The 15,766-nt window shown below is 46.5% G+C and overlaps 2 protein-coding genes across 2 annotated transcripts; one reads left to right on the top strand and one right to left on the bottom strand.

Annotated features, from left to right (window-relative positions):
• The first annotated feature begins 6,881 nt into the window (after nt 1-6,881).
• On the top strand, nt 6,882-11,772 carry LOC125540009 (protein TIFY 3-like). The gene is made up of 5 exons (XM_048703572.1): nt 6,882-7,176; nt 9,887-9,989; nt 10,074-10,278; nt 10,384-10,441; nt 11,379-11,772. Exons 1-5 carry the CDS (start codon nt 7,034-7,036, stop codon nt 11,473-11,475), a joined length of 606 nt encoding a protein of 201 aa, XP_048559529.1. The 5' UTR covers nt 6,882-7,033; the 3' UTR covers nt 11,476-11,772.
• Nucleotides 11,773-12,572: 800 nt separating this feature from the next.
• Nucleotides 12,573-15,404, bottom strand: LOC125540008 (protein FATTY ACID EXPORT 7-like). The gene is made up of 3 exons (XM_048703571.1): nt 14,955-15,404; nt 13,071-13,205; nt 12,573-12,936 (listed from the first exon to the last, which is right to left on the bottom strand). Exons 1-3 carry the CDS (start codon nt 15,295-15,297, stop codon nt 12,794-12,796), a joined length of 621 nt encoding a protein of 206 aa, XP_048559528.1. The 5' UTR covers nt 15,298-15,404; the 3' UTR covers nt 12,573-12,793.
• Between the last annotated feature and the right edge of the window lie 362 nt (nt 15,405-15,766).

Here is a 15,766-nt window from a genome sequence, read left to right as displayed (position 1 = left end):
GCCTCATCCATGGCATTGCATGACACTTTGCATGGCATGATGTCCCAAAAGGATGTGAGGGACGAGAAGAAGCGGCAAAGCAAGGAGGAGCAAATGAAGCAATACCTAGACCTTCAAACAAATAAGCTTGAGATGGAGGAGGCGGCCAAGAGGAGGAAGATCGACATAAAGGAGGCGGCCCGGCAAAGGCAGCTCGACATCGAGGCCACGAACGCCGCCACCAAAGCGAAGGAGGTGGCCCTTGCGATCATGAGCGTGGACTTGTCGAAGATGAGCGACAAGACGAGGGCCTTGTTCGAGGCCAAGCAGAAGGAGATGCTCGAAGCCGAAGGCCTGAACTAGGTCGTCCGATCGGCCGTGGCCGTTCTTTTTGGAGGCTGGCATGGGTGTCGCCCGCCCGCTGGGCCGCTGGCTGTGTGCCGACGAGAAAACATTCATTTTGGCGGCCGGCTGTGTTTCCGGCCGCTGGCTGCGTTGCCGGCGAGGACGACTATTCATTTTGGAGGCTGGCTGTGTTGCCGGCCGCTGGCTGATGGCGTCGATGGACGTGTAGGCCACTGGCCTGAACTAGGGCTTGGCATTTGAAACGTTCTTTTAGTTTTTTAAATAGACACGGACAGAATGGGGCAAACGGATGCGGCCGCACGCTGGGCGCACGACCACCGCATCCCAGGGCACGCCCGGACACGACCCCAAATCCCACCTCAAACGGACGAAATCCGGACAAAGCGGACGTCCGTTTGGGGTCGTGCGGTGGAGTTGGCCTAACACACACATATCCATCTTATTGGATACGGGAGCATAACCCATCTATTTCACACACACACACGCTAGTGCATAACAATATGAATTATGTGTATTATATTTGCCACCACAACTGAGGGAATTAATTTCATGTAAATCGGCCAGCCACAACTCCAAGAATACGCGGAGGAGGTGGCCCGGGTCTGCGTTGGCGCCGTCCGGCGCGGCCCACGGGCCCGCTTCCAAGTGCGTCTGCACGCCGGCCACCCACGCCGGGTCCTTCAAGTGCCGCTTCCACCGCACCAACTCCCAGGGCCACAGCCACGGCCAGGACCAAGGAAGCCGCCCTTCTTCGCCCCCTTCACCGGCCGCGACCAACGTTGTGCCGCGGCACCCAGCCTCGACGTCCTCGCAACCCAGTGACGCAGCCCAAGCATCGGCCTCGAGAATCAAGAACGCTCGACAACGGAGAGTGAAGGGAAAGATCATATACATGTCATAAGAAAGGGAGTTTATTTACTACTTCCTCGATGTATTGTTTCCTTTGTTTGGAGGTTGATTACCATCCGTGAGTTAAGGTAAGGTTAATGTGATTGAGTGTTTTTTTGAAAATCAAATATTTGTTTTTTAATTAATGTGATTGAGTGATTTAAGGTAAGGTTAATTAATTTAGATTTGATCTTTAGAGATTGTTCGTGATTGATTCTACATTACTAAGTAACTTGCGTCAGTATCGAAAGTTCTGATCTGTTTAGATTTCTTTCGTTGTGTGAGAGGGTGACGCGAAAATAAACCGATGAATTGGGGGGAGGGGACGAAAAAAATCTACGAAAAAACCCAACGAAGGTGGGAGGAGTACCAAAAAAACCATGAGAAGTGGGACGAAAATAAACCGTACGAGGCTACCAAGTGCGTCTGCGCGCCGGCCACCCACGCCGGGTCCTTCAAGTGCCGCTTCCACCGCACCAACTTCCAGGGCCACGGCCACGGCCAGGACCAGGGAAGCCACCCTTCTTCGCCCTCTTCACCGGCCGCGGCCAACGCGGTGCCACGGCACCCGGCCTCGACGTCCTCACGACCCAGTGACGCAGCCCAAGTATCGGCCTCGAGAATCAAGAACGCTCGACAACGGAGAGGGAAGAGAAAGATCATATACATGTCATAAGAAAAGGAGTTTATTTACTGCTCCCTCGATGTATTGTTTCCTTTGTTTGGAGATTGATTACCATCCGCGAGTTAAGGTAAGGTTAATGTGATTGAGCGATTTTTGTGAAAATCAAATATTTGTTTTCTAATTAATGTGATTGAGCGATTTAAGGTCAGATTAATTAATTTAGATTTGATCTTTAGAGATTATTTGTGATTGATTCTACATTACTAAATAACTTGCGTCAGTATGAAAAGTTCTGATCTGTTCAAATTTCTTTCGTTGTGTGAGAGGGTGACGCGAAAATAAACCGATGAAGTGGGGGGAGGGGACGAAAAAAAATCTATGAAAAAAAAATGAGATGGAGAGGGGACGGAACGAGCGAATGAAACGATATACGTACTGAGACATTATTAGGAGTAGAGAATAATGAGATAATATTTCCTTACAAATTAAGTAGGTACATAAATGCTTTAATAATGAGATTTCTTAAAATCAATTATTTGTTTCCTAACTAATTAATGTGATTGAGCGATTTATGATAATTAATTTAGATTTGAACATTAGAAATTGATCGTGATTGATTCTTTCACTTGCGTCAGTACTCAGTATGGAAAGTTCTGATTTTTTTCGTTGTGCGTGAGGGTGATGCGAAACTAAACCGGTGAGGTGGGGGAGGGGACGAAAAAAACCCAGCAAAATAAAACGGTTGAAAGTGGTGAGATGAAAATAAACCGTACGAGGCTACCAACTGCTTCACTAGAAGTAGAGATATTTTTTTTTATGAATGTTTGTAGCATAACTATATAATTTGAACTATTCTTTTTGGATGTGTGTAGCATAACCATATAATTTGAACTTTTTTTTCTAAATGTGTGTGATAACATAATATAATTGAAACTATTTTTTAAATGTGTGTAACATAACAATATAATTTGAACTAGTTTTTTTTTTCTAAATGTGTGTGAAAACAGAATATAATTGAAACTATTTTTTAAAATGCGTGTGACATAACAATATAATTTGAACTCATTTTTTGAAATGTGTGTAACATAACTATATAATTTGAACTAATTTTTTTTCTAAATGTGTGTGATAACAGAATATAATGTACTCATGCATGCTTACTAATTCCTAATACAAAAATTGAAATTGGTTATACCACTACGGCATGTCGGTGTATCATGCAATCCTCGAAGAGTGGCCGCCCTCGCCCGCGCCCTGGCCAGCTGATTGACCTGCGCCCTGCCCGACGCCATGAGTCGCGCCATCCACGTGGCTTGATTTGTATGCCCTCCACTGGTAAATCTGGACCGGATCGTCGCTCTCGGCCTCCATCATCGCCCAGTACAGGTACTCCACCAGAAGAGAGCGATTCGGGCGCATGCTGGCCTTCTCATCATCAGTGAGACAATCGGCAATGTCGACCGCATCCTCGTGGAGCATCACCAGGTCAGCGAACCTGGAGCATATCTCGCACATCCGGGAGAGCAGCTCCGCATCGCCGACAGGCACATGAAAGTGGAGTTGCGCCAGCGGAGGAGTGACCTCCATTGGAGATCGGAAGGTGACGGCTGCCGATCGATCTGCGAGGGTGAGAAGGGTTAGGAATTTGGGCGAGGGCGTGAAGGGAGAGAGATACGAGGAAGAGACGGAGCGACTGGAGTGATGGCGTTGGCGGCGGATGGCTCGAAGTGGTGGACTAGAGGCGTCTGGCCTACTGAGTAATGCTGTCGATTTGACTACTCGGCGCGGGAGGATCACAAGTGGGGCCGCGTGGATCGGGTGGCAAGGCGCGTGGACCGGAAAGTGCGGGTTGTTTCCAGAAAATGCGAGGGGACTATACGCAGCAGAGCAGCGCCACACAATGGCAGCAGAGCAGTGCCACACAATGACAGCAGAGCGGAGGACCGTAGAGTGTTACACAAAAAGACCATAGAGTGCTATGTATTCTCATGTACTACAAGAATCATACTTTATTAGAGTGTTTCTTGAGTTGCAGGACTAAATCGTCAATAATGCTAAACATATAAAGCTTGTAACTTGTTTGTACGTGTAGTATTACTCTTAAATCGTAGTGCGGCAGAGACTTTTGAGAACGAGATGTGCAATTTTCTCCTAATCTACTGTGTGTCCCCCACTGCGCGCGATCAATGCGCGGAGAACTTGTGGCCGTCGACCTGCCCGTCCTGTGTACGAGTCACTCGGAGTCAGCACCTAGCTATGGCAATACGTGATGACACAGGCCTGTCCAGCACCACTCTAGCCTGTCCTGTAGCACCATTTCATCAAGATTTCTTGGGAACAAAGCTCGATCTGTCCCTCTGTCTGGCCAGCCAGGCCGATCGATCATGGTGGTTGCCGCGTTCGTTCGTCCGTCCAGCCACCAGCACAGTGCATTTCTTAATTAGCAGGCGCGGACAGGCGAAGACCACCGGAAACCGCCGAGGCGGGGGCGGTGGTTGCCCGACGGGAGATTTCCCGATCGAAATTCCCTGGACGGATCCGGATCGAGGATACGCCATGCGCGGCCTTTCGGCGTCCTCCGTGCCTTGCGCGGCCATCTTCGGCTCCCGGCACGGTCCGGCATGTTCCGGTGCCGACCGACGGCGCCACGCCTGATGTCTCTCATTCATCTCGCCTAAAGTTTGCTCCACCGGAGCACGTGGTGCGGTGTTTCCGGGAGGGTTTGTCCTTTGTTGAGCATGGGCAGACATCCACCGGCCATGGCGGCCTGCGTCGCCTGAGTTTTCTGGATCGAGAGGGCACGCCGGAGCCGGTGCCGCTCGGAGAGAAGAAACCGGAGAGGCTACGGGCGTGTGGCCATCCCATGGTCTGGCCGGAACCGGCTCTGCTCGCTCGACTTGGGCAATGGAACGGCCGCCTTTCGCCGTCCGTTTCTGGTCACGGGAACCCGGCACGCCTCGCCGGAGTGCACGCCAGGTCAAGCACGCACGTCGTCGATACGTGGCATTTTCTTTTGCACGTTTTCGGAGGAGGACACGGCGACGTTGATGCGGTGGTGCCTTGTCGGGAGTCATGTCACTCACCGACTCGGTCAAATATAAGACGGACTTTGGTTCAAGGAAGGAACCACCTCAAGTCAAGCCACATAGTGGTTGTAATAAGAGCATCTCCAACTGCCGCACAAAAATCTTGTGCCCAATAAAAGTTATAATGTGACACTGTAGTATTTTTAGTGCGTCGGGACCAATATTGTTTTAGCAGATGCCCAAAGACGCGCGTTCAAAAAGCAGACAGTGCAAATTGTGAAGCGCACCCAATCCGGATTCCAAAATATGCTGCGCGCGATAGCATTTTTCAACGCGCGCCCAAAACTTTTTAGCGCTATAGCATCTGCTGGAGCTGTTGGGTGCCAAAAAAATAATTGAATTTTTAGTGCGCGGAGCTCTTTTTGGCACCTGTTGGAGATGCTCTAAGTGCGGGGAAAACTCGGATCAGATGTAAAGCCTACTACCACCGTTTCAAATTATAAGATTTTTTTTTCAAATGAATGAAGCAACACACTAAAATGCGTCTATGTATATCTGATTTAAAAAGATAGAACATCTCATAATTTGAAATGGAGGAAGTAACAAACAGCTACTAGTAACTTTTATACATTAAAAATGTAATCACAGCTTTTTACGGCTGCCAACCGGAAAATTGCTAAGCTTGGAATATTTATTTATTTTTGAGATTAAAGCTTGGAATATTTCACAAGTGGCAAGTGTGGGTGTATCTACTTATGTCATGGTCGACATTTGCATATTGCGTTGTACATAAATCTGGTTTGGATTATTTTTTGCTAATGTTAACTTGACAACGTATTGGGTTTTAATCTGATGCATGTAGATGAAAGGATTTTACTTGGACGCATATAAATGAACCCGTGCCATGGATTGAAATTATTTCAAAATGTTGCTCAATTGGAATTATAAGGTCAATGTTGCGGTTGTGTTTGATAAATCGCATGGGTCAGGTCATCTCAAAGCTTTTAGTCTTCACATTTTTAATGGTCTTGTCGTCTCCCCCGGGTACCTTTGATCTCTAGCTTGGCGTGTCGGTATATGTGAGGGAAGCGTGATGGAGGAGTTGGCGGCCAGGCTTCAACAACACATATCTGACAGTGTGTTGACCTCTCGCAGCTTCTTCCAAACAAAGGGGAAGCGGTAGACTCATCAACTCGCTACGAGGTGTACGGTGTGGGTGATTCTGTTATATTATGGCTAATAACAAACGACAATATAATGGTAAAAAAAACAAGAGACGTTGCAACAAGGCGCCAAAGAGGTCCGAGCGAGAGAAATTGGCCCGATGCCGGGCCAAGCAAACGCGCGGGCAAACGAGGCATGTATAAGAACCATATGCAAGAAGTAGCGTTTGTCGTTTTGCGCTCAGAACTCACGCGCCCGCCCGAAGCTCATGGCGTGCTGACTTGGTGCCCGTTCGAAACCTCTCCGGTCACGAAACTCCGCCCCACGCGAGAAGCTCGGTTCGAGCCACTCCCTGCAATTGCGCCGCCGCTCCCTCTGCTCGAGGAGCTACAGTTGTGGAGTGGGGAGGATCCGAACGGTGGAACGGGGCCTTAGTCTTCTCTTATTATAAATACTCGGAAAATACTTGAAGTTACCGTTTCGTCGGGGGTCACAACAAACCGGACAACCATAAAACCGAACCCGAAACCCCCTCGAACAAACGTCAAATTACTGCCTAGCTGATTACTGCTGCCAAAAATAGGACACATATTCATTATCTTTTTTGAGATGGCACATATTTATTCATTTACTCTCCCTGCCAATCCATGGCAGGTTATCTTTTGTACTACAAAAACATTCATTACCACTGTATCACTTGACCTTTATCAGCATCTCCTCCAGTGAGGCGCTGCCAAGTGGCAGAGTATTATAAAGACAGTACCATATAAAAATTGAATGCGTAAAGATATCGGGGGCCCCTATATTATTATGGCCAGCCCAGTCACGACATTCACATGCGCGTTTGCTGTACACACACCCACTCCTCCGCCGGTCCATCTTTATCCCCGACCCCCTCCCGCTTCCTCCAATTCTCATTCCCAGGTCCCTTTCAGCGAGAGAGAGGGAGGGAGGGAGGAGCAGTTGGTTGAGACCCGAGGCGGAGATGGATCTGCTGGAGAGGAGCGCAGCCACTATTAAGGCGGAGCAGCAGGGGGAGGCCCAGCGCAAGGAAGCCGAGAGGAAGGAGCAGGAGACCCAGCAGCAAGGCCAAGGGCTCACCGGCAGACCCCCGCTCGCCAACGGCAGGTAGCCAGCCTCCTCCGTCCCCCTTCTCCCCGCTCTATGAAGAAACCACGGCGGATTCCGTCGAGGATTCCGCGTCCGTCGGTGTGATTCTGCCGGATTGCTTGTGTGCGTGCGCGGGTGTTGTTCTTGCTCTTGACTCGTGTTCCTCCCCCGCTTTCCCCTGTTCTTCATCACGCGCTTTCGCAATTGGCACCTCGAGGTCCAGCGTTATCGTGAGAGAGGCCCTTGCCGTCGGTTCCGTCGGTTCTCGGCTAGGTGTCGGTGCGGATTCTGGAATGCGTGTTGTGTTGTGTTCTTTCTCGTTGCTGTTCAAGTGTTGTTCCTGTCTCTCTCCCTGCGGTCCAAATCCTCCCAGCTTCAGTTTCCTGAACCTTTGCCTGCTGCTAAGAAATCTTCAGTTAGGGGGAATTTTGGGGGGCCGTGTTCTTATCCGGATGCTGCGAGGGCGTTTGGGTTGCTGGAAATCTGGCGTTACGGGCCCTCATCCTTCATGGTCATGGTTGATTTAATTTTAATGGCAAGAAAAATTACAACTTGTTTTGCTGTTGATGATAAACATTTCGGCAAATCTTTTCTTATCAAGCTAACTGAGTAAGCTACGGCTGCGGAAGAACTTTGCCCAAGATGGGCACAGATCCAGGCTGCCTTTCCCCCCTCACCGGTTCAGTTTCTTGTTCTACAATTTCTTGAAACCGTTACGATAAGTTTTTAATTCAGCCGCTGAGTTAGGTCCACATGAAGAACTCTTTAGGCCGCTTATACATTCTTCTTTGTGATGTACACCGAGCTATCCTTTTTGAGAAACATGGGTGAAAGAGTAGATCTGATTAAAGCTGAGTTCGGTGCCCAGATAACTTCCATAAACATGCAAAGCCCTACCAAGGATTCATCAACTGCCAAAAAGAACAAACGGAAAAACTAACAAACTTTTCCACCAGTTTGCTTCATGACCAATTGTGAAGCCGGGGGACCAACGACATGGTCTCTGACCAGGTATTCACAACGTTGAACTACTAGCCTTTGGGACATCGGCTGACATGTTAAGGCCCCTTGTGCCTACCATCATGTGTTGCAAGCGTGCAAACGGAACGCTTTGCTAACCCTGATAGTGTTCCTTCTGACCTTCGGGGCTTTTCGGCATATTTGTCGGCTGCAGTGCTTTGCATTGTTCGGCTGTTCACCATATTCATGCCACGTTAATTTGTTCTGTCCCTACTATCGTAGAATGTTTTCCTGTAAGGTTTGGCTACTACTGTCTATTTCTCGTTGGTTTACATTCAGTTAATTGGCGATGTGCTAGGCTGCTGTGAAACGATGGATCCTGTATTGGAGTTAAAATAAAATGTGACACTAAAAATGTGCCACTTGGAATCAATTTTCCTGCTTTTTTCTGAATTTATATATAGGTCTAATGGGTGCAGGATGTTTAGGATCTGTTAATTTTAGACAACGGTTGCAGACAACAATTAAGTCCACCACATATAATTTGCTAGGTCCAGTGCTTAATTAGGATGGAACAGAAGTTACGTGGGTCCAGTCCATCCACCCTGGACTGACTTTGAACTAGTCAGACAAGTTACTGGACGCTAGGCGGCACATACCCGTCCACCACGCCTTGAATAATTCAGAGTGGACCACAATTAGAGTCATAGTCTGCTGTTGTCTGATATCACATCATGCATTATAGAAGTTGTTAGACTCAGAATTGTTGGAACCTGCAAAGTAGTTGATGTTATTAATTTTAACTTAAAAGTTTTACAATGTAAATAACTGACTATTCTGATGTAGGCCCATGACCGGGGTATCATACAAGTCGTGACTAAGCGACAAGTCATTTAGTCGCCACGTGGAACTCTTCCTAAGATCTATTTTGTTTTCTGTTACCAAGTAGGGGAGGTGTATTGCTTGCACAAAGGCTTATGATGCAACTAACATGCACTCTAGCTAACGGTTACCACAATATTTTTGAAAACAATTCTAAACGTACTTCAAAACTTCTATCTATGTATAAAATTTGAAGAGTTTCACTCTATGGTGAGTGCACAATTCTATGTCATGGACAAGTGTGTGTGGAAGTTAGTTAGCTATCCACGTGCCATAACCATGACTTGGTTTCCATATCTTATGGGTTTCAACTGCTGCCTACCCCAACTTGTTTGGGACTGAAAACTTTGTTGTTGTTGTTGTTGTTGTAAAAATTGTAAGAATTTTCTCATTTTGTTGCTATGAACATAGAATGATTTTGAACCTGAAATTTTGTGTGTAGTTAGTGTAACCCATATATTATACTATCTAGAATTTTGTTTTGGATTTACCTGTTGAGCCTTCAGTGCATAAGGACCCATTAAACAGAGTGTAGAACAATCACTTCTGGTCTGGAAATAGATGGCTGGTTGCAGATGAAGTGCATACTAATGCCGTTTCAACATTTGATCTTTGCCTTTAATTCCTCCAACTAAAAAGATAGCAATGTGCCCTCAGGGGTTTAGTAAATACTATACGTAACCTAACATTATGCATCAGTGAGCCAACCTGACCTCTGATTTCATATAGCACTTTGCCCTTAAATGCCCTTTTACTTTTGTATATGCGGTTGCTCGAGTGCCATGTGTGCTGTGTCTGCCAACTTTCCAATACATTTGTGTATTTATGTGATTTCATATTATTCTTTCATTGCATATTCTAACTACTTATGCTGTTTAATTATTAGGTCTGGAATGTTGCCAATGTCGAGCCCTCCAGCAAATCCGGGACAGCTTACCATTTTTTATGGTGGGTCAGTATGTGTGTATGACTCAGTGCCACCAGAGAAGGTAGTATTTATGCTTCTTGCATCTATCATTTTCTTGGTTTAATTGTCGAAACTCTATGCTAACCTGTGACATTGGCATCAATAGGCTCAAGCAATCATGCTCATTGCAGCAGCAGCTGCTGCGGCCTCAAAAAGCAATGGCACTGCTGCTGTTAAGCCTCCAGCGATGTCTGCGACCAATGCGATCCAAGCCATGCTTACGCGGTCGCTCTCACTCCAGAGCACTTCTGTAGCAAATGGACAACCTCAGGCTGTTGCGGATCCGGGCTCGATTTGCAAGCTTCAGGCTGGTAAAGCCGCTAGATCTTTATTCTGAAACCTAAAAGTGGGGTGTTCGTTCTAATCAGTCTTTGTATGATCTAAAATTGTAAAAAATAATGTTACCTGCTTTGCAGATCTTCCCATCGCCAGGAGACACTCCCTTCAGCGCTTCCTGGAGAAGCGCCGTGACAGGTTAGCATGAATGAAGAGTACAAGTAGCAGTCTACGTTCTTCTGGAGCGTATTATGAGTATTATGACCCCCTTACATTTGTTGTTTTGTGTTTCCACATGCTGTGTATGGTGTACCACAGCATTTAGAAACGCATTTGTATGAGGCCAAGTCTTCAAAACCAAGTCTTGTACTTCTGTGCCCCGTTCATGATCAATCCAAATTATGATAACCGTTCTATTTTCAACCTGAATGTTCTAGGAGAAGAAGTTTGATGTATGCGAAAAAAGTGCTCCATGACTCGTGATAAAAAATCTGCATGATTCTGTTAAAATGTACTTGCAAGAGACCAAACATTTTGTGTAGTTTCGGTTGGTAATAACTACAGTAATAAACATGTAGTATGATTTGTTTATAGTCAGGTCACATTAGAGCATCATTCCATAACAAGTGATATAACATATCAGCTGGTTGATTGGGATTATATGATTATTGAATATTGACACGAGTTATGGAAAAAAAAATAGTTCTCCTTAAAGCCCCTTGGTATTAGCGCAGTGCACCGAAGCCAGTCTGGGGTCATCACCTTACAAATGACAAACCACAGAAACAGCTGTGAAACTAAAGAACATTAGGGCCCTAACAAGCTTCCCCATCAAGACTTTCACCACTCTTCAGGAGAAATACTGAACTATACTTTTAGTTAGTTTTGGTCACAGCCATTAATTCTCAGGACGACCGATCGCCTTTAAGCTAGCTTTTGTGTGGGTAGTCGAAACGGCTAAAGATAGCATCTCCATCCCTGCTTGCTCTTGTCATGTTTCATATGAAAAAGTAACGCCGTTCTCGATTGCAATGGCCAACCTTTTTTTATCCTCCTGCATCTGTAGCTGTAATCAGTTTCACTTGTCCTTCCTTGTGCTGGCTCGAACTGACTATGGAATGATCCTATGATGCAGGGTGGTGAGCAAAGCTCCTTACGGCGCCGGGAAGCCATCCGAAGGCATGGGAGCATCTTCTGGGATGGAAGCGGTCGTGGAGGGCAAGGCCCAGTAACCCTGAAAGAAGAAAGACGGCCCTGCCCCTGATGTTTGGAAGGAAAGGGGCGTGTGTTAGCTGATGTGATGTTACACCGTAGAATCATCATCGTTCGTGACGATAATAATGATCCGACGAGAACCTCTATTGTCATTGTTCTGTTGTCATTGTGTAGTTTACTCTGTATCTGAACTCGGTTTAGTCTGCGGAACCGTACTGCTATGATGAATGTGTCGATGTAAATCGTGGCTGTCGTGCCTGTCTGACTGATACATTGTTATCGTAGTCGATAAATGATATCATCTGTGTCGTCTCTGTTTCGAATGTTCCCGGTTGGTTTGGAAATGTTGTGTTTTTGTGTGGTTTGTTGAGGATGTTGGTCGGTTTTCAGTGCAATCTGAGAGGCGGCCTCTCATCTGGTCGCGCCTTCCTGTCTTGGTTTCGGGTCTCCCTCTTCCGGCTCCCTGCATAAACAGTATGTAAACTGAATTTTTTGATGTTCCTGGAACGTGGTAGAAGCAAACTGAATTTTCTGATGTTGCGCTTGTGCAGCAGCGAACCGATTTTGTTCACGGAGGCAACTTTCGTCAGTGTAACGGCGAGTACTGAACCCACGTAGTCTTGGGGGTGCATGGCTGCTGTTGCGTCTTGTAAACATGCTCTATTTTCTTAACTGAAAATGGGGGCCTGGAGGCTCCTTTGTGTTCGGAATCATAATGATCGATTGCTATTGACGATGGTTACTGGACGCTTATATATCTCCTGGAGAGACACGACGATCCAGAGAAGGCGTCGGTTCCAGAGAGATGCGTCGGTTGCAGAGGACACAGGCCATTGGGCAAGGGGAGATTTCCCTTAATTACATAATTAATTTCAACACTTTGATCTCTACTAAAAAAAGCAAGGGGAGATTTCCCTTAATTACATAATTAATTTCAACACTTTGATCTCTACTAAAAAAACTACGTACTGTCAGTGAAAGCTACTTGGATCCGATTAAACATGTGCTGACGTAGCTTGTTTCACACTTCATGAACTAATCGTGGAGCAAAGAAAAAATAAGTGCAACACGGTCATAGAAACTTCTGCTATAAGATCACCATTCACACATGATCTTCTCAAAATTATTGATTTCCACCATCCGCCCGTACATACTTCACTTAGTTCACTAGAACATCAACTTCAAGTTCAACGACAATGTAACACGACAGTCAGTCAGTCACCAAAGGTCCGAAAACACAGAAGATATGCAGACAACTGCTTCGAAACACACAAAAAAGAAAAAGAACTCGCAAGTCTAAGTCCGGAAGTGCATATGGTAACCGCACTGACTGCATCACGCATGCGAGCTACGCATAATCCCATGGGCGTAGCCTCCGACCATGACCAAGGAAAGGAGGGACACGACGCCGGCTGGGAATATCTTTCCGGACTTCTTGAAGCGAGACCCCATGACTGACAGCAGTGCAGCCGATATACCTATGACGCAAAGCCAAGAAAACATTAGGGCATCAGCCGTCAGGAGAAGAATCTAGGTCGATGCAATTTCCAAGCAAGGATGACAAAGGACCACACAAAACATGGCCGATGAAGGAATACTACATATCACATACCTAACCCGATCGCTGACGCAAAGACGGGTCTCACTGGTAGTTGAGTGTGAACGAAGAACAGCACCAGGGCTGATATGCCTCCTGCAGCCAATGACTTCTGGCTTCCGCTCTTCATGTAACCCATTACGCCACCAGCTGCAAAAGTTAGTGGCACAATGATCAGTTGTCGTAAATGTTGCAACTTCCCAAGAACAGTCAATATTTTCAGCGTATATCAGTGTACTTTCAGTTATAACGCTGTAAAAGGTTGCAGAACCTCATAGTTTCATAAGATGGTTGATGGAGCTAAAATAATGTCAGGGGTATTTAGCCCTATGCTAGTTCAACAGACATAACAAAGGTATCAGATACTAAGAAGGCAATAACACTACAGCTCTGTTATTCAAAAAAATACCCGTGTGTTGTGTAAAGCCAACCACTTCCATCTTTTCTGGTATCTGGGTGTTCATGATATCCTACTTCTTAGGAGAGATATCCTACACCGTGCTTATTTGTAAGCATTTAACTAAGGAAGTAAGCAATTAGCACTATGGACAAGAAAAGCATTCCGAGACACACAGAAAGGCATACATTTATATACATGCAATTTGCTAAGCACAGCCCAGTTCTATTTTTCGCTCTGTTAAAAGGAGAAGTTGAGTAACCAAGAGTGCTGATGAGCCTGCCTACTAGTTTATGCAATCGCCAAGTCAATTTTAACTGTTGTACCATCACATCTGTCAATTTAGCTTAACTATCAAGGACAAAAAAGATAAACAAAAGGGGGGAGGGGGGTGATGTAGTAGTCAGGAGTTCAAATGCCACAATAACCCAACTGAGTAATGAACAACCACTTGCAAAGGAATTTGACTCCGATATGCACACACATTCCCAGAGCAGGGTCTATAACAAACAACACCATAAAGGGAGAGTTAGGCGCTCAAACAATTGTGGCAAAGTACAGCCCAAGCTGCCAATATAACTGTCTCCAGAAAAAAAAAATCTAAATGCCAAAGATATCAGACACAGCTCTGTTATTATGAATAAGAAATACCCTTCTGTTGAATAAAGCCAACCACTTCTTTCTGATGTGGATCTGGATGCTCGTGATAGCCTACACTGTGCTTTGTTCTTAAGCCTTTAAGTGAGGGCACCTGACAGTCCATACTCCATACTATAAAGCCAGAAGAGCATCCTATGACACATATAAAGGAACCCAATTTCTATCTTTGCAAATTTGCTGACCAAATCCAAGTTTTGTTGTTGCTATGATTAAAGGAGGAACAGAGTAATCAAGCGAGTGTTGACGAGCCTGCTTACTGGTTTCTACGTTTGGCATGCCAATCTTAATCACTGTTTCGTCAAATAATTCCATTACCTTGATTATTATTATTTATTTATTTATAATAAGAGGGGCATCTTGGGCCCCCATTTTCATTAAGAAAATGGAGTCTTACACAATACTGGGAGCATCATCACTTACACCCCTGATTTTTTTTTTCATGCGATTCAAAACTGGACAGGGTTCCATTATCAACTGATAACAGAACAGACTTACACCCCTGATATACAACCCAAAAGCAACTACAGACTAAAGACTACTACATTCCCTTGATTAGCAAGTACATAAAAGGTGTAATCTTGCCTAAAATGCAGCCAAGAAATAAGAATGGTTTAACAAACAGGGGACAATCCACTAGCCATCAGGTAAAAATGCCAGGATGACACAGTCCATTCTGCCATTTGACCTTCTACTCTTGAATCAGACTTCAGTATCAGCAGGATCACACGGACAATAATTGCTATACTGATAAAGAACAGTCGAAATTCGCATATAAATACTACCCTCTACTCAAACCCAACGCATCTGCAATGTATCACTAGGAAGAATGGAAGTGGCACTACCTCCGACGAGCGCGGCGTAGGCGAGGGTGAGCTTCTGCGACATGGAGAGCCCCTCCCCCATCTTCTCCTCCTCCCCCTCGTCCCCGCCTCCCTGCGGGTTGCTTCCCCCGCCGCCTCCGCCCCCAGATCCCGCACCGTCTCCGCCTCCCGATCCGCCGCCGCCGAGCTCGGGCTCCTTGGACGCGACGGCCGCGAGGAGGCGGGCGCCGGGGGAGGCGGAGCGGAGCGAGAGGAGGGCGGGGGCTGGGGCGCGCAGGAAGAGGAGGGAGCTCTGGGAGGCGGAGATCGGGGCCGGGGAGAGGGCGAGCGGCGCGAGGAGTGGGGTCGTGGCGAGGAGGGCCATGGTTACGGGTGCTCGAGCTGGGGTTTTGTGTGGGTCAACCTGGTGGGTGGGCTGCCGGCGGTGGTGAGCTCGGTGATGTGATGCGATGGACCGGTGGGGGATTTTCCGGGGTGGGTGGCGTGTCACTGTGGGTGGGGCCTTGGGTTTTCAGGCACTTGATTTTCGATGGTTTTTGCTCGCTGTTTTCTCAACGGGGGAAATTTTGAGCTAGGGCAGGAGCACGGACGTATGAGATCTGTTCGTTTAGAAAAGGATCGACCTACACAAGGCCATCAAGCAAAAGCGATCGAAAGATATAATAAAGTTGTGTGAACAGCTAACAACGCAACACACACTACAACACAAACAAAAAAACTAGAAGAGCCCTGCTAGTAATGTCGAAGCCCGCTGCACATCGGCAGCAGAGACAGGAAAACAGAGAAGCATCAATGATTAGCCGGTAGCCAGAGAAAGTCGTTAACAACCTGAA

This window comes from Triticum urartu, chromosome 2 (assembly GCF_003073215.2).
Source record: "Triticum urartu cultivar G1812 chromosome 2, Tu2.1, whole genome shotgun sequence".
Taxonomy (NCBI): domain Eukaryota; kingdom Viridiplantae; phylum Streptophyta; class Magnoliopsida; order Poales; family Poaceae; genus Triticum; species Triticum urartu.
The sequence above is the reverse complement of the archived record's forward strand: the minus strand, read 5'-3'. Positions and strand labels throughout refer to the sequence as shown.

Coding starts and splice junctions, on each gene's coding strand:
- LOC125540008 (XM_048703571.1), bottom strand. CDS start 15,297: ATGGCCCTCCTCGCCACGACCCCACTCCTCGCGCCGCTCGCCCTCTCC. Junction 13,206..14,954: donor CTACGCCGCGCTCGTCGGAG/GTAGTGCCACTT, acceptor TAACTTTTGCAG/CTGGTGGCGTAATGGGTTAC. Junction 12,937..13,070: donor TGCGTCAGCGATCGGGTTAG/GTATGTGATATG, acceptor TTTGCGTCATAG/GTATATCGGCTGCACTGCTG.
- LOC125540009 (XM_048703572.1), top strand. CDS start 7,034: ATGGATCTGCTGGAGAGGAGCGCAGCCACTATTAAGGCGGAGCAGCAG. Junction 10,279..10,383: donor GATTTGCAAGCTTCAGGCTG/GTAAAGCCGCTA, acceptor CCTGCTTTGCAG/ATCTTCCCATCGCCAGGAGA. Junction 10,442..11,378: donor CTGGAGAAGCGCCGTGACAG/GTTAGCATGAAT, acceptor CCTATGATGCAG/GGTGGTGAGCAAAGCTCCTT.